The 24,322-nt window shown below is 37.6% G+C and overlaps 1 protein-coding gene across 4 annotated transcripts in view; it reads right to left on the reverse strand.

Annotated features, from left to right (window-relative positions):
• LOC144195333 (autism susceptibility gene 2 protein homolog) overlaps positions 1 to 24,322 on the reverse strand; it is a 200,093-nt gene that overhangs the window by 78,815 nt on the left and 96,956 nt on the right. For all 4 annotated transcript variants that reach the window (XM_077714895.1, XM_077714896.1, XM_077714893.1 and 1 more), the window contains exons 4-5: positions 13,727 to 13,756; positions 2,746 to 2,775 (exon numbers count right to left, since the gene is read on the reverse strand). In XM_077714895.1, coding sequence (XP_077571021.1) covers positions 2,746 to 2,775; positions 13,727 to 13,756 — 60 coding nt within the window. The remainder of the gene's footprint in view (positions 1 to 2,745; positions 2,776 to 13,726; positions 13,757 to 24,322) is intronic.

The raw sequence follows: 24,322 nt of genomic DNA on the forward strand, positions 1-24,322 counted from the left end.
TGGCTTTTTGCTAGTTAAAAGCCATTCATAATAAATGACAGCTCACAAGGAGCGAATGTTGCGCAAAAATAGGCGCTGATTTTATGACAGAAGTCCCACTAAGTAACATGCATAGAAAAAGAAAAACGCTATTGTAAATTATTATATTTTTGTTTGTGGACTTGGTTGAACTGAGAGTTTGTCTGTGTGAGACAGTGCACACACAATGTTCATGCGAGGCAGACCAAGGCGAGAGTGCTCAGCCGGGAGCAGCCAATAGGAGAGCGAGGTGTACACCCACGTGGTGGGCGAACTAGCGCGCCCACCACGTGGGTGTACACCTCGCTCTCCTATTGGCTGCTCCCGGCTGAGCACTCTCGCCTTGGTCTGCCTCGCAGGGGGTGTGGCTTTTTCAGCCGACGCTCGATCTTTGGGATACTTTTTGTGTGCGCGACGCCGTTCATTGTCGCTTCTGGTTCACGGGAGCTCTCCCACTCTGTTAAAAACGTTTACTCAAATGACCTTGCTCCTACTGGGAAACTTTGAGGTATTTTCATCCCAAGCACATGCGCATTGGACGAAAATACCGTATTGAACTCAAGCGAAGCGCACACGCAAAAAAAAATAAAACACAAATACAAACTTTGATATGGACGTAAGAGCCGCATGAAACCGGGCAAAGAGCCGCATGCGGCTCGCGAGCCGCGGGTTGGCCACCCCTGTATTAGAGGTTGAAAAGAATCCATTAGTTTTACGTCATTTCATATCCATATATTATGGATATTGCTTTACATTATGACATAATGTTTATAGTTACATTTGATCAATTCGGACTAACAGTTTACCAAAGCAATTGACCAAGTATTTGCTATGAAGTAATTCAAGGGAAAAAAATACTAGGAATCAGGCTGATAATTCACCAGATTGTAAACTACATTAGTGCATTGAACTATGAAAACATAAGGGAAGCCAAAGGTTAAATTAAACTAAGTGAGATGCGTGGGAAGGGGAATATTTTTTCACTACTTGTGTAAATGCCTTATACACAAATTTGTGTTATTTTTTTTTAGCAGTGCATTTTTTTTGTGCTTCTTAATTACTCAGATATGTATTAAGAAGAATAAAATGACATGTAAGGAGTCATGCCATGTCGCTTATGATATAATTTCTAGTGGTCTCAGTTCTATATGCTGGATTCTAACAGCATCCTTGAAAGTTTTGAAATTATATTATGCAGGATAGGAATTGGAAATAACCAAAGTTAATGAAAAAAATGCTCTATTTGTTTGGTAAGAATTGCCAGACCTATTTTTGTAAATCAGGCGTATATTTGTTCCTATTGCACATCTTGCACAAGTTCCACTTGCATTACTTCAAATTTCATTTCATGCTTGTGGTCCTCTTCCAAATATTACCAACTCTGCCCAACTCTGAACCGTTATTAAATACATGAGTCTTCACAACTTCTACAAATACTACCAGCAGTACAATCTGTTCAAGAATATGAACAAGCAATTTAACTTCCACCATTTGGGATCTTAAAACAAACCAGAAAAATTGCAAATTTACAAAATGTCACACAACACTGCCCATCAAGACCCCAAAATCTCATTGACCTTTTACTAAATCAAGCCAAAAGAAAACCAATGGTAAATGAGACTGGTACAAGCGTAAAAAAACGAAACAATTCCGAATCTCTTCCTTGTTTAACCCTCCAGTGATGCCAGGATGACTGACAGGTTTCTGATGCAACTAGCATAAACTAGCTCCAAGCATTTCTCCTTTCCTGCTTCAATAAAGAGATAAAAGACTATTGACATGCCAGGCTACACGTAATGCAAATTGCGCCTGCTATCAATGTATTATTTATAGGGAACGCTGTCGCCAGTTCTACAGAACTGGGAGCTAAGCTTACAGGAGATTAGGCATGCTATCTCATTCATTTACTAGGCAGTAATTGCTAAATTGTAAAGGAATTAGAATGTGTCAGCTTCCCGTAAGGCATTGCAACTTATAACCAGGTAGTTACCCCCAACCAAACGCTGCCTAGTTTCTTTTAATCAAATACACAAAGGCTTGACTACATATTTCTAAATATAAACTATTTAAAAGTTGATAATATGACAACTATAGGTGAAAATTAAGAGTTCCTGCAAGGATGAAGAAATGTGATTCTGTTTTTTGTTGTACATTGGAGCTGTATTCGAATATTATATACTTCAACCAAAAAAGTATGTGACTTTATTATTGATTTGAAGTTTGGTGAAGGTTTGTAGATTGTAAAAATGTACTGCAATCTTTACAATTACATCAGACTCATGAGTAAAAAGAAGGTATACCATATTTTCACGACTATAAGGCGCACCACATTATAAGGCGCACTGTCAATGAATGACACATTTTAATATTTTTTCCATGTATAAATCATACTGAATTATAAGGCGCCCTGTTTTTTTTTGAAGAAAATTTAAGACTTTTAAGTGTGCCTTATAGTCATGAAAATACGGTAGTTAAGTTTTGGAATATATACTTGGGAAGTTATATGGATCTGTGGGACCCTAAAAAAAACCAACAAAACAACAAAAAAATCCACTTTCTTTCTCAAACAAGAAGGCTTATCTTAAAAACAGCTTTTGTTTTGTAGGTTTATCAATTGGTAAGACTGACAGTAAGCCTAACCACCCCCTCCCCCCAAAAAAATCATTTCACTCTTCGCTTTTAGATTAGTTTTTGTGAGTTCCATAAACATAGAGAAAACTGCCTTACCTTGTTGTCGATGTCACTCTCGCTGTCACACTGTAAGACAAAAGAAACAGACAGAAAAAAATATAAGGAATTATTCATTAGACTCCCCTTGCAGCTCAATCAATGCAGATGTTATTTTGGTGTAGAACCACATATTCACTGACAGCTTTCAGAGTAAACAACACAGGATGAATGACAGAAGAAAAAGTCTTGTAGTCTCTGAGAGGTTTTCAACTTTCAAAAGGAACAGACAAGCACACAGTGCATTTGGTAGTGTTTCCGTAACAAACTGAATTCTGTACATATACAAAAGGACGAAAAAGTGAATCATTCTTCACAATGAGTTCCTTTTCTAAAGAGCCTTTTTCAATGACTTTACATTCAGAAGTTGCTCGTCATTTAGCCTCTTAACTGTGCTTTTAAAAAATGGACAATAGTATCTCAAGGGCGCAGTGCTTTGGTTGTAACTGTGTCCTTAAGGCTATTAAGTGAGGTATTGACCGATCCACCCACCCACCATCCCAACAAATACCAATCCTTAAGTGACATTCATTCTCTAAAATGCTCAAATAACTTAATAACAAGGCTGCTTTAAAAGGTCTTATCTGCCATGTTAAAAAAATAAATCTTCCATTTAGATAGGAATTTAAAGCAGGTGGTAATCGGACTGGTATATTGTCAAGCCTACAGGCCTGAAATGAAAAAAATAAAATAAAAATTATTAGACTAGTGGTGCAGAGTAAGATATATGCAAATATTTTTTTCCAGCAAAAACTACTTAAACGTACTACAGAAGAACTTTAAAACGTAGAAGAGAGCGGCAAGTGGAACAATTGCTTTAAACCTCCTCTTAATTAATTAACCATTCAAGCAGATTGTGGAAAAATGAATTAATAAATTAATCTACACAACCTAAAATAGAGGAATAAAAAAAATTAACCTCTATAGATTTGTTCTCTTGCGTCAATTATTCAAGATGGATATTTTAGTTTAAAAAAAAATACAATTTTAGGCGTTAAAACGCTATGAGCTAAAACAATTGAAAAAATGTACAAAATACCTTACATTCAAACTTATTTTTTAATTTTTCAAACCATTAATTGCAAAAAAACCATCACAAAATGTTCTGAAAAGTACCAAGATGTCAGAAATATTCTAAAAAAATATAGAAAATCTCACATGCTCCATAGAACAGTCATCATACTATAACTGATTCTATCATAGCCTAGCTTTTACTAGTAGAAAATTCCAGCCATTTGTATATGTTTTCAAGGCCAGTTCATTGTGGAATACTTTGTTTACTAACAGAAAACACTACTGTATAACTCTGTTTACAAGCATAGACTTCCAAATGATTCTTAAAGTAATTCACGGTGTGATAAACAACATGTAAGAGCTCATTTAAAGAAGGTGCTGACTGTCTGACTCAGTTCTTGATTTGCAATTTGGATGGTACTGCAAATGCGTAACACCAGACACTAAAAAAATCAAAACAGTTTATGTTAACGCCAAAAAGATGAATATTTTAACATTGGCATGGTCAAATGTGCAGTCTTTACTTTATCCAAGCAACGTTGCACTCATGGCAGAAAAAATGATCCATAAACAGGCGATAATTTAGATAATTTCCAATTTTTTTGATAGAATGGGCTCACTAAAAACCAAGTGTCTTTACGTAATCAGTTGCTTGTGAAACCTTGAGTAAACATGATGATTTACTAACAGGATTAAATCTATGCAGCCAATTGACTCTTGACATTATTGACAGACCGCATAGGAAGCAGTGTGATTACCTCACTTGAGCCAATGAGCTCCTGGATTTCGAAAATATTGACAACAGTGAAGATGTAAGGCTTCGAAGGTTAAGAAAAAAAAAATGTTCTTCGTAGAAATAACATCGACCTGAAGAATATAAATCACCTGGCTTTCACAGTGAACCAAATTTCATCAGAGGACGGCAAACTTTGGCTCTTCAAACAGAACTACAGCTACAAGAGCAGACACCTTTGGAATAAATTATTTTTTTGTATAAGCCAGAACACGCTTGGGCCTCTGGTTTGGACTCTGATCAACTTATGGGAAGTATCAGTAGAGGCCATGTAAATCAGGCAGTTGAAGACAGACATAGTATTAACCTGGGGCCAAACAAACTAGACTTTAACATTACCCAGAGTCCCCGTAAACAGCCTCGAGGCCCGCCAGCGCTCTGCTCGACTTCCATGCAGTAATGTGGTGGGAAGGTAAGAACGTGTACAGAAAGACTGACAAGGAAAGTGGCACAAGTAAAATGTGATGACTTCCATGACTTACTTTCCCTCACTCCACTAAATTAAAATACTGCCTTTTTATTTCCAAGATGAAATACCTGCCTACTCACTGCAGTAGCATAACAACACAGTCAAGACTGCTGTAAAAACAGAACATAATGATGGACCAGAACAGGGATAGGGAACGACTCTTTCCATGGATCTATATGGCTCTCCACTAACCTGTGAGGTAAAATATGGAAATTACTAGTGTAACGAATGCACCAATAGGAGCGTCAGAGCGACACTGTGGCGTTGAGACTAGCTCTAGCACCACTTTAAACATAATTTAGGTTTTCATTACTCTTCTAAATGCATCATTTCATTAATACTGATTGATTACCAAAGAATAACAATGTTGTCAAAAGAAATCAGAGACTTTTTGTGATTAAAAAGTGGTGAAATGCAAGATAAAAATAAGATAATTAAAACATTAATTAAAAAAAATCACTTTTTCATATATTTTTACTTTTAAATTCTGAGAATTTTAGAAATTACATTAGAAAATAAGAATAGTTTAAAGGTTCCTGAAGAACTAGAAGAATTTAAAACAGCCTAAGAAACTTAATATCATTGGTCTATAAGAGCATTCATTCATTTTCTGTATCGTTTATCCTCACAAGGGTCACAGGGAGTACTTCAGCCAATCTCAGTGGACTCCACACATGGGTACAGACATAGGATCGAACCCTCGATCTCAGAACAGTAAGGCTGACACACTAACTACTCGTCCATCTATATCAGACTAGTATCATGAATATACAGGATATTGTAGTAGGAAAATAACTAAACTATATATTTCCATTTTCTTGCTTTAGTTGGGTGTGTAATTGAAGAAGTCTTGCTGCACTCCCTTCAGAGGCAAACAACTCTGACATAGACATATGTTTATGCCTTAGCACCTCCCACCGTTTAGACAGTTCTCCAGGCTTAGTGATGCAGCCAGACTCTGGGCATTTGGAAATTTAAGTTGGGCAGAGGAGAAATTAGGCGAAGAGGAAAGGAAATGGGATGTTGACTTGAACTGGCCCTAGGGGCATCTGAGAGAGTGTCCCTGTGCAGCTTCGTTGGATGCCTGACAGTTTGATGGAGTGAGCAGAGGCTACCCTGCGGCCCAAGCTGCTGTCTACAGCTCTGATGTAGCCCAGCGAGAAACAGATTGAGCCTCCAGGCATCGCTCTGTACTGCTACTCCACTCAGCGCTTTCCTTCTCACTCTCTACACTTCCTATGCCGGCTCTCTCTCTCTCTTTGTGACTATTTATGTGATTACAACAAATATAGAAATTAAAAGATACTCTTCAAATCAAAATTTCACCAACACACTTTACTTTAGCTCATTAAAATGTAGAAGCATACACTTTGATCATGTTTCCATTAGATCTATGTGTATGTATATATGTGATTATATATATGTATGTGTATGTATATATGTGATTATATATATGTATGTGAATGTATATAGGTGATTATATATATGTATGTGTATGTATATATGTGATTATATATATGTATGTGAATGTATATAGGTGATTATATATATATTTATATATATATATATATATATATATATATATATATATATATATATATATATATATATATATATATATATATATATATATATATATATATGTGTGTGTGTGTGTGTATGGATATATGTGATTATATATGTGTGTATGTACATATGTGATAATATATTTATATATATATATATATATATATATATATATATATATATATATATATATATATATATATATATATATATATATATATATATATATATATATATATTTCAGCAAAACGGTTATTTATCCATATATTTATTCATGTATTTATTAATTAACTTATTACCTATCTATTTATGTCTAAAATGCCTTTTACTGTGTCTGTATTCTCACCCTCTTGCTACTGTGACAACGAAATTTCCCAAATACGGGATGCATAAAGTTATCCAATCCAATCCAAAACCGGAATACACAGAGAAAACCCATACAGAAATGGGGAGAATACGCAAAAACACACAAAAATGTGTTAGTGTCTTTACCAACCACTCTTTTGTAAGTAAAATGATGAGCATTACAGATGCTGTTTTTTTTTTTTACGGAGCTAAGGCCAGAGCATTGGAGAAAAGCAAGAGTAGTGGGAGGTGTTGGGAGACAGGAGGAAGGGGAGCCAGGCAGTTGGCAGGCCACGGTCATAATGAAAAGAATCTGGCGGTAGCCCACTGTGTGCTGGTCATGAGAAGCATGTGCCGCCGGGGGGCTCTACTGCTAATTTAAGGGGGCAGCCAAGCGTTTCACGCTAGGCTTGTCATCAGGCCAGAGGGGGCCTCATACTGGGTGACAGCAATTGCATGGGTGGGTAGGTGGTTTGGGGAGTTAGTTTGAGGAAACCAGCAGAATGGTTCACTTAGAGCCCCCCCTTTCCTTGTACCTCCTGCTTGCATTTTGCAATGATCAAACATCATCCCGGGGATGGGAGAGAATTACAAATGAACGACCTGTGGCAAAAAGAGTGGACTCATCTTCCTGTTCTCTTCAGTTTTCGCCTAAGGTATCGGAGGGTGTTCAAGATGGTCCTTCAGAACATGCTTCCGAGCAAGATATAATTTGAGCCAATATGGAATCGCTATTGCAGAGTAGAACCAAGTGAAATGAAATTGGCCAGTGTTTTAATTGGCGCTGACTTTAAAGAAAGAAACTTACTTGTAGGGGACATTGAAGGAATATTGTGTCCTGAAACTTTAATGACACTGTCAAGATGGACTGCTAATATTATATCACTATTGGAAACTTTAAGGGGTTTATTATTTTACCTTTTCGAGTGGTAAACTTACCATTTAAATACATATACTTTAGTATACATCATGGATAACATAGTGGAAGCATTATGTGGTATGCAGGGTCTATTTTGACTATCTACTTACATTACTAACATTACCACACAACACGGCTAAGGTAGGGGGTTTAAGACCCTTTTTTAAATTGTTGTTGTTGACATAATGTAGCCTAACCAAGTCCAAGATGGAATTCTATGTTTTCCCAAAGTTAGGTGAGATTGAGGCAAGCTTATTATGACCCAATAATTAAAATACTCATTGAATAATATAGCTTTTGGACAAACAGGTTCATAAGGCTATGGTAGCTTTTCCAAATATTCCTTAAAAAGAACAGATCTGCTTTTTCTATCAGCACTAGTTTTTTTTAAATGAATACTCCTAAACATAAAAGGTAGAAAAGTTCCCGAAACACATCGGTAAGAGCTATTGCGTATATACGTGAGTAGAATAACAATCGAAGAAAAACAGTTGTGTTCTACATCAACTAGACAACTTGAACATGCATGTGAGCCATGATAAGCCATAAGAGGAGCAGTGTGAGTGCGATTAAGGCAGTGCTGAAAGGTGAATAGTCGATGCTAGATGAGTGGGAGATAAAGTCGCTGTGAGAAGAGTTTGTTGCCTCTGGAACAAGCCTCCACATGACAAAGACTGGAAATGATATGAAGCAGAGCGAGGAAGACAGAGAGCTCTGTAGGATGAAGGAGAGAGGCAGCCACATTGCACATCTTCAGGCTGTGAATAATTTAGAGGAGCGCAGGGGAGACGAGATGAAGATGAACACAAAACACTGGCAGCATTTGACCTGGAGCTGGAGCTACATCAGTGCACATCACAGAGAGGAAATCTGTTTCCCTCTTCCTCCCCGAGTGCGTATCCCTTAACTTGGTTTGCACCTCAGCTGCCTTCCTTTGTGGCAGGGAGGTACAGCTGTGTGTTATTTTTGTTTTGCCTCATATTCAATGAAACTCAACAGGGTCATTGACAATTGGAGAGATAGACGACCCTTATCGCACACACTCATACCTAAAGAAGAGTTTAATATCTAAGAGAGAGAGAGAGTTCAATATCTAAGTACTGTTTAATATCTAAGTACTGTTTAATATCTAAGTACCGTCTAATATCTAAGTACCGTTTAATATCTAAGTACTGTTTAATATCTAAGCACCATTTAATATCTAAGTACTGTTTAATATCTAAGCACCGTTTAATATCTAAGTACTGTTTAATATCTAAGTACTGCTAATTATCTAAGTATTGTTTAATATCTAAGTACTGTTTAATATCTAGGTACTGTATAATATCTAAGTACTGTTTAATATCTAAGTACTGTTTAATATCTAAGTACTGCTAAACATCTAAGTATTGTTTAATATCTAAGTACTGTTTAATATCTAAGTACTGTTTAATATCTAAGCACTGTTTAATATCTAAGTACTGTTTAATATCTAAGTACTGTTTAATATCTAAGTACTGTTTCATATCTAAGTACCAAAAGACCGGCGACCAAAAGACCGACGACCAAACGTCCGGTCACGCCCAGGGAAAACCCACGTAACCCCAGGGAGAACATCCAAACTCCGCCTTAGAACCTTAGAATCAACCCTCAATCTCAGAACTGTAAGGCCAACGCACTAACTACTCAATAACCAGCCATCTCATATCTATTAGAGAAAATAAATAATTTTAGGATTTTACATGCGATTAGCTTAAATGTCTCTAGCTTTCCAACCAGGTATTGCAAATCTGCCGTCTAGTTTGAACTATGAGGAGAGCAAAAGATCATATTAAAGATGCCAACCAAAGACATTTTGTAAAATGGTAACAACTCAACCCCAACACCCCCCACTTCATCATTCCACCATCCTCACACTCCCTCTGCCGCTGTCTCTTGCTCAGTCTGTGTGGCTCATATTAATGGGATGTCCCTTGTTTGTAAATGTGCCAAGTTGTGTGCACCACTGCGGGCTGTCTATTATAAGCAGGCCTTTGGGGCAACGTTACCATATGGCACCACATATGGCGCTCAGCAGCATCAATTAATGTTGTTATAATAGTGATTTTTACAATCTATGCTTTTACTGTTTCTTCTGGTCCCTTGTTTATTCCTTCAAGCTGCAAGCAACCAATTTGAAGGGATGAACAACAAGGAATCAAAAAAAGGCCAAATCGGAATCCATGCTTACTGTTTGTTATACCATTAAAGAAGATTCATAGTCAATATTGTCAAATTTTATCCAGAAAATCTCAGTGAATGATTTTAAATACCGTATTTTCACAACTATACGGCACACTTAAAAGTCTTAAATTTTCTCCAAAATAGACAGTGCGCCTTATAATCCAGTGCGCCTTATATATGGAAAAAACAGAAAACTAAAAACCAAAAACCACCACTGTCGGATATTAAAAAAACACAAACGCCTGAACTGAAACAATACTGTTAAATATGCAGATGCCATCTTAGTTTACAACATCTTCCATCATATAGCTCCACCCCACTGCACGTTTTTATACAAAAAAAATCCAAAACATCAACAATGGTTGGCTCTAGAGGTGACTGTGTAATGAGTGCTTCATACCTGGAAGTCAATAGCAATTACTGTATTTTCACGACTATAAGGCGCACTTAAAAGTCTTAAATTTTCTCCAAAATAGACAGTGCGCCTTATAATACAGTGCGCCTTATAATACAGTGTGTCCTATATATGGAAAAAATGTCATTCGTTGAGGGTGCGCCTTATAATGCGGTGCGCCTTATAGTCGTGAAAATACACCACATAAAATGGATCTAAGACTGTGTTCTTCACATGCTTACAACACATCGTGTAATCATATTAGGCCAGCACAAGGCCTATTAGTGTACACATTAGCTTTTATGCACCAAGCAATTAGAAGGTGATGTGTAGTACTGATTTAGAATCTGTATCCCGCCCCTCCCTCCTTAGTCTTTAGTCAGAAATCTGAAAGGAACCTTAAGAAATAGCTCCAAGCCGTACAAGCTTTGTCAACGAGTCTGCAATTACAGACCAGATCACTGGCAGTTAGTGACGAGAAACGAAGCAACGCTTTCGTTTGTGGAATGCACTCAAAGTAGAGTTTTAAAACGATTTCAGATTTCTAATCACTCCTACTATAAAAGGCCTTAGTGTGTACGTTCGTGTCTGCACGGGGGAGCTTCCCTTGCTATTTCTTTGCCTCTGATTTTGATTGTTTTTTGTAGGCTTCTATTTCCTCGCAGGGAGGCAAGCTTGGCAGGCAGTACTGTTTGAAGGTAGAGTCAGAAGCGAGTGTGGGCCTGATGCTTTGTAGTAATATTTCCAGCAGCACAATCTCATTACTCTTTGACGTGGGAGATGCATGCAGGGGCGGATTGTCATTTCATGCTGTCAAAAGTTCCGTGAGGGGAACCGGCGATGGGAATAGAACTTCAATGACCTGCATGTCTCTGGCTCATTGAGACTGAATATATTAAGCCAAATAACACAGTTACAATGCAACGGGCCGGATGCTTGGGAATCCTTGTAAACTTAATATCCAGTGCCCCAGGAGTGAGGAATTTCTTCCATCTGGTAAGTCAGAAAGCTATGTTTTACAGACTCCTCAAACTGTCTAGTAGATCTTCTGAGACACCTGAAACTAATTAACAATTGCCTATCTAAGGTCTTCATTTAGGCGGGATTTCATCAATGTCTGACATGATGTCATCAACTTCCAGGTTCTTTTATAGCAGGGGTCCGGAACTTTTTTGAAAGAGAGAGCCATAAACTATTACTATTTTCTAATGTTATATCTAAAGAGCCATTCTTAGAATTTAAAAGTAAAAATATAGGAAAATGTGCGATTTAAAAAAAGATATTGTCATTTCACCACTTTTTAATCACAATAAGTCTCTGCTTTCTTTTGACAACATTATTATGCTGTTGCTAATCAATCAGTATTAATGAGATAAGTAATGAAAAACTTAAATTAGGATTAAAGTGTTGCTAGCGCTAGTCTCAACGTCACCGTGTAGCCTTGACGCTCCTATTGGTACATTTGGGACTTGGCTCTCTAACTAGGGATTTCCATATTTTACCTGACAGGATAATGGAGAGCCATGTTGATGCATGGAAAGAGCCACATACGGCTCTCGGGCTGCTCCCAATGTTGTGTCATTTTTGCCAGGCAACAGTTTTGTGCACATACTCGCATTTCCACCTACTTCAGAAGTACTAGGCCAAAAACTGTACACGATAACTCTTTGTAGCATTGAGTTCGTGCCAGTTCTAGGGTTGCTGAAGTTATCTATCTAGTTATCTGTGTGGGACTGTTGACTATGTCCATTGCTTCGTAGAACAAAGTCCTTAGATCGCTTAGACTACCATTGGCAATTGACTGGTTCAAGTTCTAGCTTGAGAACAGGAAGTTGTTGGAATCAGTAACTTTCTGGGGCCAAGAAACCTTCCCATGACATAACAAATAATCTTCCTATTGGGATGTCCTTCCAGTTAGATTTCACGTCGAGTTGTTTCAATGCACTAAAAGCTTTGCTCTGTTCAAGAAACTGCCAGACACTGAGTGAAGGGCCTGGTTACCATGCGAACCCTACCCTGTTGCTGGGGTAACTATCCCAAAGTGCTTCCTGGGTAATTTTCAAGGTCACTGGTTTGTGCACGCCTATGTGGTGCAGATGGGTCCACCCTCATTTAGAGCCCAGCAGGAGTTCTTTCATTATGCCCGGTGAATGGCCTCATTCATCCACTTCACCTCGATTGGTCACACTGAATCTCTTTAGAGGGCCCAGGACAAACTTTTCTCTCTTTTTATACTGCCTGATCTTCAACGCACCACCCACATCAGTCAAGCTTCATTTCAGGTCTTGAAATTGATGAATATTTGGCATAGACCTTTTGGCAGAACAATATAATTAACTGAGGAATGTATTACTCAATCTTTCATGGAAAATTACACCTTTAGTTGCCAGGTAAATTTACAATGAGTCAATATAACAGTTAACAGCTCTTTCTTGGAACGCAATATTATTTGGTCATCAAATGTTGTGTTTAAAACTGAAATATTTTCTCAGCATCATTTACTCCCTAAACTACTTTGACTGGAGCATGTAGCAAGCTATACAGTTATGATATATATTTTCATGTTTTTAAGTGAAACCTAGATTTGGCATGATGCAAAGTGAGCGATTGTCTTAGGATACCGTATTTTCACGACTATAAGGCGCACTTAAAAGTCTTACATTTTCCCCAAAATAGACAGTGCGCCTTATATATGGAAAAAACAGAAAACCAAAAACGAAAAACCACCACTGTCGGATATTTAAAAAAACACAAACGCCTGAACTGAAACAATACTGTTAAATATGCAGATGCCATCTTAGTTTACAAAATCTTCCATCATATAGCTCCTCCCCCACTGCAAGATTTTATACAAAAAAAATCAAAAACATCAACAATGGCTGCCTCTAGAGGTGACCGTGTAGTGAGTGGTTCATACCTGGAAGTCAATAGCAATTACCATATTTTCACGACTATAAGGGGCACTTAAAAGTCTTAAATTTTCTCCAAAATAGACAGTGCGCCTTATAATCCAGTGCACCTTCTAATACAGTGCGCCTTATAATACAGTGCGCCTTATAGTCGTGAAAATACGATAATATTACGGTAGGAATGAGATCCACTTCAACTGGTGACAGGGCCCGCCATTTTTTTATACCTCTCTCACTGACGCCTGAGAACACTATCTTTCTTTTTCTAGCAGCAGATTTACCCACATTGCTTCTCAAACTACTGAGCTGTAAAATTGAGTGGAGGCTAGGCAAGATTCAAAATGAAACTTGGCATTGTGGACGCACTAACCTTGAGGAGGGTCACCGACGCTGGCGGCACCTAAGGAGATGGAGAAAGAAAGAATATCAGCCATTTTGTACTGAACATAAGGTGAACATGACAATGGCGATAAGATCACGGATGGAGGAAAACATGCTTATGAAACAAAACGACAGCATGACATTAAATATAGAATGAAGAAATCTATGTCACAGTAATACCAACAGGAAATTCAAACCTTGTTATGATATGTTCATACTTACTTTGCTATTCAATTCCAAGTACCGTATTTTCACGACTATAAGGTGCAGCGCATTATAAGGAGCACCCTCAATGAATGAAATTTTTTCCATATAGAAGGTGCACTGTATTATAAAGCGCACTGTCTATTTTGGAGAAAATTTAAGAATTTTAAGTGCGCCTTATAGTCATGAAAATACGGTAATTGCTATTGACTTCCAGGTATGAAGCACTCACTACACAGTCACCTCTAGAGCCAGCCATTGTTGATGTTTTGGATTTTTTTGTATAAAATCTTGCAGTGGGGGGGGGGGGGGGAGCTATATGATGGAAGATGTTGTAAACTAAGATGGCATCTGCATATTTAACAGTATTCTTTCAGTTCAGGCGTTTATGTATTTTTAATATCCGATAGTGGTGGTTTTTCCTTTTTGGTTTTCAGTTCTTTCCATATATAAGGCGCACTGGATTAAAAGGCGCACTGTCTATTTTGGAGAAAATTTAAGACTTTTAAGTGTGCCTTATAGTCGTAAAAATACGGTACTGGAATATGTAAAACTAGGTAGGGTGTGTACTGGAATACACACCAAAAATCTTGGTACTGAAATGTTCATTTTACTATAATGCTGTACTATGGTCATAACAAGCCAAACAAAAGTATCCACTGCAATGAAATTAAAGTGTGTACTGACCCTTGAATTTAATGTGAACAATCAATTACTGGGAATCACAGGCGAAGCTAAAGATTAGATGGGCTCAAACGGAGCCCCAGTCCCACACACTATCATTTGCAGGAAAATTACTTCAGTAATGAAGAATCTAAGCTCATAAATCCTTGTGGCCTCACCTACCTACGCCGCCTAAATCCCGTTGGGTTGCTCGCATTTAAAAAAAAAAATCCTTTAAAAAATTCATAGCGCAATTTTGCTCAAATCCCTCCTAGCAAGCACAATTATGGAACTTTCATCTCAATTGATTTATGTCTCTGGCTATGAAAGGGAGGTGCATGGCTTAGAGACAAGTGGGGCTGGAAAAGGGGGAAGGAAAAACAAGTGGTAAATCATTGTTTTTAATAGGAAAAGGCCAAGGTATTTTGTCAATCGAAATAGTTGCATCATGAACAGTTGTTATTCAAAGTAACATATTAGAAATTGCATATTACTTTTAAAAATACTAGTGCCTTACATGAATTTATTGATTTATATAGTAAGTAATTATAGTTAGTTATTTTTTCCTACTTTAACAATGGTGTTTTTATAAGAAAAATATTTTTTCTTAATGATGGAATTCCTTTAGGGGAAATTATATCTTTTAGGCTTAGCAATTAGTGATGTCTTGATCGAATATGACTATTTTTTTAATATAATATTTGTTTACAAGTTGGGATCTGATCTGGTAGTCACATGTTTTCAGGTCTATCATTAACAGGTTACTAAGAATAAACGGTGATTGTGTAAATATCGTAAACAAAACATTTCTTGACTTGAATACGAACAGTGATTTATCATTTACTGGTCAGATTATATTTAGCATTATTTTTAAAATAGCTGACATTGGATCAGAATTGGCAAAACATATCTTTAAAAAAATTTAATTGATCAGAAAAGTCAGTATCAGGACTATTATTACTAGAAATGCAATACAAGTAACACATTTTTAAAACAGTAATATTACTGTTTTCAGAAGATTGTCTTACAAAACTCGTTATGGGGAACCATTTTAATACAGTAAACCATAAAACTAACACTGAGAATGAGTGATAGAGAGAAGAAAGAAGGAAGGGAAAGAAGAAATAGGAAAGCAGAAATAAAAAGATGTAGTGAGGGGCCAAGGTGGGAAGGAAATGGTAAGCGGAATTCCATTTGATTAATAACACTAATCAAATTATACAATGTTCCACTGTGTCCTGAAATCTAGGGCTATAATGTCCTCTAATGGCGAGGTTCATGGAGCTAAACTTCAGAGGGAAAACACGGCACTGACTGCTGCATGCTTTAATGAAGGCAGTAAAACATCCATTTCCACAAGCATGAAATGAAAGGCAAGATTGTAGATGTGCACCCAGTGGCTCAGCAACTGCAGGAAAATAAAAGGCTGTTAACATAAAAGATACTGAGACAGAGAGCAGGGAGAGGGACGAAGGTCTGTATAAATAGGAAAGAAATTTTAAGGGAAAAAAAATAGGAAAGTAAGCCAAAAAGATGACCTATGACTTGAGTGCCAGTTAGACTTATCGACAAAAAAAAACCTACAACCAAAATACTGGTGACCAAAAGACCGGCGACCAAAAGACCGGCGACCAAAAGACCGGCGACCAAAAGACCGGCGACCAAAAGACCGGCGACCAAAAGACCGGCGACCAAAAGACCGGCGACCAAAAGACCGGCGACCAAAAGACCGGCGACCAGAAGACCGGCGACCAGAAGACCGGCGACCAAAAGACCGGCGACCAAAAGACCGGCGACCAAAAGACCGGCGACCAAAAGACCGGCGACCAAAAGACCGGCGACCAAAAGACAGGCGACCAAAAGACAGGCGACCAAAAGTCCGGCGACCAAAAGTCCGGCGACCAAACGTCCGAGCACCCATTTTTTTTAACGCAATTATTTAAAGTTTTCATTTTCTTCTTTTGCATTACGAAGTTGCAAAAAAATGTTTTCACACTATGTTGGCCTACCAAAAAGTTTGAATTACACAGCCGTCACATAGAAATGTAATTGATTTGAAAGCTGACATGAGATATAACTACATTACAGCAGCGACATAAGGGGGTGGGAGGCCCTCCTCTGGGACACAGCCTGTGGGGAGCTCATTACCGCCCAGCTTTGAATTATTGACTACTCGGGCTGTGACATTGATGAATAGAGGTAGGTGTCTAGCTGTAACACCTCAGCAAGTGTTTATCTCGACTTACAGCAACAGCAACCCAAGACATCTGAAGAAGGGATCTCCCGTGGCATGAATATTGCACGGGAAGAGTCTTGTAATGCTTCATAATTGAAAGGGTTGAGACCACGGTTAAAGACTGAAAGACTAGATCCTTGCCCTTTCTACCTTTGGAATTCATTTAAGAATTAAAAAAAAAACGTACAGCCCTCTGGCTCTTTTTAAAGAAATGACACAAAATACAGTGTACTACAACTAGAACAAGGGTGGGCAAACTTTTCAGCCCGGGGGCCACATTGACTCTGAAAATTTGACAGATGGCCTGGGTCAGGACAAGATATGATACATATAAAAAAGTGCATCCATTAACAGTACACATGAAACATTAACAGAAAAAAGGGACTAAAGTATTAACATACTCATCACTCATCAATAAAGTAAAAAGTATAAAGTACAAAGTCAAGTAAGAAGGAATGTATTAAGAAATATTAAAATGTCATTTAAAAAAGATAGAGGGGCTGTAAAACACACAAAAAAACAAATAAGAGTGGACAGAGATACTGCCACTGGCTTCCGCGTGACGGCGCCATCTTGGGGAAAAATAAACAAATAAATTTAAAAATTGGACAACGTCGGCGGGCCGGATTAAAGAGCCTAACGGGCCGGATGCGGCCCGCGGGCCGTAGATTTCCCATGTCTGAACTAGAGTCATGATGACTTCTGCCTCTAAGGTAAGCGGTGACGCCCTACGCTTGACGAGCTACACTTTGGTCCCCTGGTCGCTCTTATTCTTTAAACGTAACTTCTCTTTTCAAAGCCCTTCTGAGGTTTCTCCCAGACAATGAGAACGCAATTAATTCATTTGAAATGAGGACGTGCCAGCAAAAGGAAGAGGCAGTTGAGGAACCAGGGAAACAAAAGGGAATCACAGGGGAGAACTCTGGCGATCAGCTGCGTGGAATTTAACAAACAGCACGGGGTTGGCTGTGCATGTGCATTAAGTCTGGAGCTATTTTAATCCTGTCTGCAGTTCAAACATGTCGGATGAATGCACAACTCAACCACTACAGAAGAAGGATGCTGGGATAAATCCAATCAATTAGATGTCGATGAATTAGCACAGTTTTTAAACTCATAACGACAAAGAAGGCCAAGTTTTCTGAAGTGTAGTATTCATTTGAAATGCCCCCCACCCTAAAAATAAAGAATTGAAAAATCAGAAGACAATCCCTCCCATCTTCTCCTGCTTAACTGAGGTCGGGTCATGAGGGCAGCAGCCTCAGCAGGGAATCCCAGATTTTCCTCTCCCCAACCACTTTGTCCAGCTGTTCCAAGGGGATCCCGACACGTTCCCAGGCCAGCCTAGAGACATAGTCTCCCCAGCGTGTACTGGACCGACCCTAAGACCTTCTCCCAGTAGGAGGTGCCAGGAACACAACACGAAAGATGAGCCCAGCAGGTATTCTAATTAAATCCCCAGGCCACCTCATCCTGTCCATTTAGAGAAGTAGCAGCTCTACTCCAAAAACCTTTTGGTCAACCTATTTCTAAGGGTGTATGTGGACACTCTGTGGAAGAAACTTACTTAGGGCTACTTGCATTGTTTTTGTTCTTTTTAACCATAGGTTGTCAAAGTGGAGGCCCGGGGGCCAAATCTGGCCCGCCGCATCATTTTGTACGGCCCGAGAAAGTAAATCATGAGTGCCAAATTTCTGTTTTAGGATGAAATTAAAATGAAGAGTATTGATGTATATTAAATTTCCTGATTTTTCACCTTTTAAATCAATAATTGTAATTTTTTAATGATTTTTTTCAATGTTTTTAGTTCAAAAATCATTTTGTAAAATCTAAAAATATATATAAAAAAGCTAAAATAAACATTGTTTTAGATCTATAAAAAAACTGAATATTCAGGGATTTTAATCCAGTTCTTTTAATCATTTATAAAAAAAAAATCTAAATATTATATCTATTACATTAATGTGGCTCGCGAACCAACCCGAGTCTGACACCCTTGCCATAGGTGAAAGCACTGCAAAAATCATCCGTGTAAAAAAGTGCTGACAATAGTTAATGAATACAGTAGTACAACTGAATACACAAAATCAAAAGTAGCATTGTACTTGCTTGATGTTCATGCGTATTATAGCATCGCCTATTGATTATATTTAACAATAATGTTGACTGTTTCAATTCATAAGCTAAAATGCTTCACCTGTTTCTTCAAGTCGGCTTGCTGTCTGAACTGAATCAGCCGACTAAAAACCACAAGACTGCTGAGCACAGTACGTCAAGTTAGTCATAAGACACTCTCGGTCAATGGCAGATAGTGTTCCTTGCATTAGCTCAAAATAAAATTAGATTTATCTTTAACAATCTAATAAAAAACAGATGACACGTTCCCTCATTTATCTTGCCGTCTTTCTCTGAAACTCTAGTGAAGAACAAATGGTGCGTTTTTCATTGAGCTTGTAAAAAAGGGGACATTTTAAATTGCGTTCCAGCATCTTTCTCATGTATAACATTCGTCACAGGCCAACATTTTTTTTTCTTTTGCTGAATCCGTGCCCAATCAAGTTTGAGCGTGAACACTGAAGCTAGTCTTGTTAATAATACCGGTAAAATCAGAAGCAACACGAGCATGGAAATGAATCAAGCACTCAATTTAATACTTAAGATGAATGCATGTGCTGTGTTTATTTCTCCTTTACTTATCAGCTGACATTATTGCTATCTTTGACTTAGTGATAAGAAACAAATAAAGAACTCTAGGTCCAGATTTGGCTCGAGTTTAAAGTTTTTTTTCTACTGATATACAGATAACATGTTTCTAGTAAGATTAAAAAAGCCTCTGATCTTTTAAATGGAAAAGGCAATGCAAGTTCAAAATCATGGGATGTTAGCAACAGGGCTTCTTGACCTACCAGAAGTACGAACTTAGCTTAAATTTCGTCATTTTTCTTCTTCCTTATTTAATCCTGTATATTTGTGCATTCCAAGCCATTCAAGGAAAAGTGTCAGTGCTCTAACCTTGTCTAGTATGAAATTGGACTATGAAAATGTTAAGACATTCCATAGAAACATAGTTTGTGAACCAATAATAGGTCAGCTTTTCATTGACAATAGCTGACCGGCCTTGTATGAGTTGTTCATAGCTATTTTCTTTGATAAAAGTCATCTCTTTGCCTAACAGTAGCTCTAAACTGGCTTCTCGCTGTTTTAAAAGATTTACCACGTTGACTCTTCAAGGCTTGCAGATAAAAGAACAGATTTAAAATCTACCGGAACGTGACAATAGATTTTATTCTTCTGTATTTCTGCAAATTTTAAACACACACACACACCTAAATCCACTATATCCTCTGACCGAAACAGAAACCAGAACAACTGAAAACAGATTTTTTTTTTTTTTTTTATAATACTCCTGGGACCCTGTCCTGGAATTTTACCGTGTCGTTTGCTGTAATCCCCAGAGAATGAAATACAGGATGCAGACAGAGAAATTGTTAAATAAATATCTGCGGTATACAAGTTTGGAAGCTATGCAATTTTGGAATCCCCTCAAGGGTAGATCATATTGTACTAATATATATTTATTGAGTCAATTTAACCTCAAATCGCAGGACTAGACTCAACCTCAATTTATCCAGTATCAAAAAACCACAGGCTGCTTATTGGCTTTTGGCTGAAGAGATCAACACAGAAAGACGGAGAGCAACAATTGACTCCAACGACTTTTGCATTTAAGCTTCAGTTTGGACAACAAAAAAAAACCCGCTTACAGTAATTTTACGGAATACATTTACAGTATTTTTACGGAACACTTCTACAGTATTTTTAAGGAATGTCTTCACAGTATTTTTACGGAATGCCTTTACAGTATTTTACGGAACACCTTTACGGTAATTTTAAGGAACGCCTTTACAGTATTTTTACAGAACGCCTTTACAGTACTTTTACGGAACGCCTTTTTGCAGTATTTTTACGGAACACTTTTGCAATATTTTTACGGAACACCTTTACAGTATTTTTACAGAACGCCTTTACAGTATTTTTCACGGAATGTCTTTACAGTATTTTTACGGAACGCCTTTACAGTATTTTTACGGAACGCCATTACAGTATTTTTACGGAACGCCTTTACAGTATTTTTACGGAACGCCTCTACAGTATTCTGGTTGGTGTTTTTTTATCATAATTTAATTTAAATAATAACAGCAAATAAAACATTCAACAACAATTATGATATTCCCATTTTAAATGCCATGCCAACATGGTTATACCACCGTATTTAAGACTTCAAACGTGCTTGAATATTTATTAAAAAACATATAGATGAGAGCAGTATATTGTTTCTCAAATTATAAATGTGTTTATATACAGAAAAAAAAGGCTATTGTTTGTATAAATGCTAAAATTACACTATACCCATACAAAAAGAATGTGATTTGGGTAGCAAATTATTGTATGAGTGTATCCATACAGATTGCCTGTGATAAAATTATGATGATATCTATTTAAAAAATCTGTTTAGTTACAAGCAAAAGGGTGTGGAAACTCCTTCAATCTCACTTTTCAAGCTCAATGGTTCCAAACAGTGAACATATTTGCACAAATTAAACCACAAAAGGCCAGCTCATGATCAAGTGCAATGTGCGGCAATTAGCAGCTGGCGAGGAGAAATGTTGGAATAATTACAGCATTTTAAAGTGTTGAGGAGATAACGAGTTAGCGCCTGGTGACGGGCGACAACTCTCCTTTTAATGAGAGCCAGAGAAATCATGAAACTTGAGAACAGGGACAATGAGGCGTTAAGGGCTTGTCAGAAGCTCTACTGCTCACCCGCCTTTTGTCCTAATGAAGGTAGACACTTGTTTTTCCTATTTTTCTTCCATAGCCACCACTAAAATGTCCAGTGACTTATTTTTGGATATCAAATTGTAATTATCGTGCATTTTTGCAAGTTGTATAAGTACGACTATTCCTCAATCAAAAATGTTGATATTATTGTCAATAAGCTATTGCATATATGGAATTCTAGTTAATAAACTAATTCATAGGGCTAAGCGCTAATGAGCAAAATGCTAACGTAGAAATGACAAGTCCAGCCTATTTAAAAAGTACATTTCTTAGTGAGAAAACTCATACTTAGCATTTTTTAACTCTTAAAAATGATTTTTTTTGCTAGAGTGAATGTTATTTACCATTATCACCAATGGAATAACATACTATATATTCATAGGCCCTTGTTTGATTGGAACAGTACTTGGCATGGAATTTGCGTACAAGCATATGCACACAAAGTAGACTAAATAATTGGTTCCTCACCCCCTGCTTTGTAATTATTGCAAGTATGTAGTTTAATTAAATGACCACCTAACAATTTAGGCATGCGGGACTCAAAATCTGGTCTCAAATTGACATCACAGCTATTAAAACGTTATGTAACAATACGATTCAGACAAACAGTTAACCATTGGGGTTCACCTGGTGGAAAAGATAATTTTGGGTATTGTGTTTTACAAAATTAGATAAAGGTGGAATCAAATCAGACCTATAAGTAAAAGAGGTATGCCAGGAATAAGTTATAAGATATGTATTGGTTTGAATCTGGATTTAGAGATGAAGGCTGTTGACCTGTTTATTGTGGGAAAACCAGTCATTTGTGTTGAACGCAAGGCAAAGGCCTACTAGAATGAGCAAGAGAGGATCTTAACACCAAAGAAGATGAAGCCCTAAGGATGGGTTTCCTGTCAATAAAAACAGGTGTTAACCAGCTTAGCTAAGGCGTTAAGAGCCTGGATAATCCTACCCTGGATCCAAGCAAAATTCAGCTTTTGAATACTAATACTAAAGATGCACGGTTAATTCACTAGGTCTATTTGGAGGTTAAATGTGAGGTGTGGTGTTGTTAAAATACATGAAAGTTCACTTTGGGTTTACATGAAATGTAATATTTGATTCAAAAGAACAAAGGGTAAGGGAGGTTAGATGTCTTGATACCTTTGCAATGCAATTCCACATGTTTATTATGTGAAAAAATAACTTAGAATTGATGTAAATGAACATTTGAAACCTGGCAAATTCCAGACTTTTTCTAAGGGACTTTCCCCTTAGTTGTTATTCCTTTCCTAGTAAAATTAGTCATCTTTTTGTTTATTGTCAAAGACTTTTACTACAACCAGCTCAATTGCAAAACCCATAACCATGACAAGGCTTTAGTTAATCACAGACATAAAAATATTGATTTCAAAGTCCCATAATGCGAGGAAATCACTCTTAAGACGACTTATTGATATTTGCCTCTTCTCATCTTTACAATTGTGCAATCAGATTGCTATTGACCCATTCTTTGGGTTCCATGTATTAGATTTCCACTGAGGTACAAGTGATGAAAATACATATTCACTGCTCAGTAGGTCTGAATTTACACGGAGTGTGTATAAGTGCATCGTACCATGAAAACCCAGACATAACCTTCACGTTGCTAGTGTCTTGCTTTTTGATGAATGTCAACAAAACAATCGTTGGAAATGAGAAAAAGACAGAAAAGGGTAGGGTGGGGGTTTTTGACTAGCTAGCTGGCAGACTGGCTGGGTGGCTAGATGGGGAGAGAACACAATTATAAAAGCTTCATTTCTTTAGAGAACCATAAAGTCTTGTCCCAGAAGGGCAGCTGAGCACAAATCAATTTCTTTCAGTCGATTACAAGCACTGAGGTTCTAACCTTCATTTGTGAGTCTAATACTTCAACAGTTATGTAGAACACATACCAATTAAGCAATTCTGCTAGAATAAGAGGGCTGTGAACTGATGCGATTATAGAGGCTGGGCCACTAGGGAGTTTGGGTTATGGGCTTGGGAGCAAAAAAGGGAAGCTAAAGAAGGAAGGGGAAAGGATAAGAAAGAGAAAAGAAGGATGGTGGTAGAAGAAAAGTCATTTATTAAGCCTAATACTCTGTGAAATGTCCCCCTTTGGTAATAAGACAGGATGAGTGCGCTAATATCAAGGAGTCATGTAGAAAAGGTCAGTCGATATCTGCACTCACGAAGGGGTCATGAGGCTCAAACACATCTGATAACGCCCTGAAGCGACATCGCATCTTGCCAGAGGTGAAGAGAAAAAAAAAGGGGATTTTAGAAGACGCCATTTAAGGAAATTGCCGAGGTGTACTGTCATGCTTGGAGATAATTCTCTCGGTAGACTTTTTGACGGCTGCGTGACAGCTAAATGCAATAAACATGATGACAGGCCTTCAAAGATTAGCTGACATAAATGTAACACATTTTCATGTGTTGTTTGCCACTAAGTTTGGGTTTACAAGCATTTATCTTGACAGTGACATCAATACAGAACAGAAGAAAATAACCTTTTTCTCTGGCTTTTTTGGTACGCATAAAAGCAATAGGCATTAGAAGCATTTTGTCCTATTCTATTGTAACAAACTAAATGTGAAAGCAATTTCCGTGTCTGCAGATATTTGAAGACCAACACATTGT

The sequence above is a fragment of the Stigmatopora nigra genome, chromosome 4 (genome assembly GCF_051989575.1).
Source record: "Stigmatopora nigra isolate UIUO_SnigA chromosome 4, RoL_Snig_1.1, whole genome shotgun sequence".
In the NCBI taxonomy this organism is placed as follows: Eukaryota; Metazoa; Chordata; class Actinopteri; order Syngnathiformes; family Syngnathidae; genus Stigmatopora; species Stigmatopora nigra.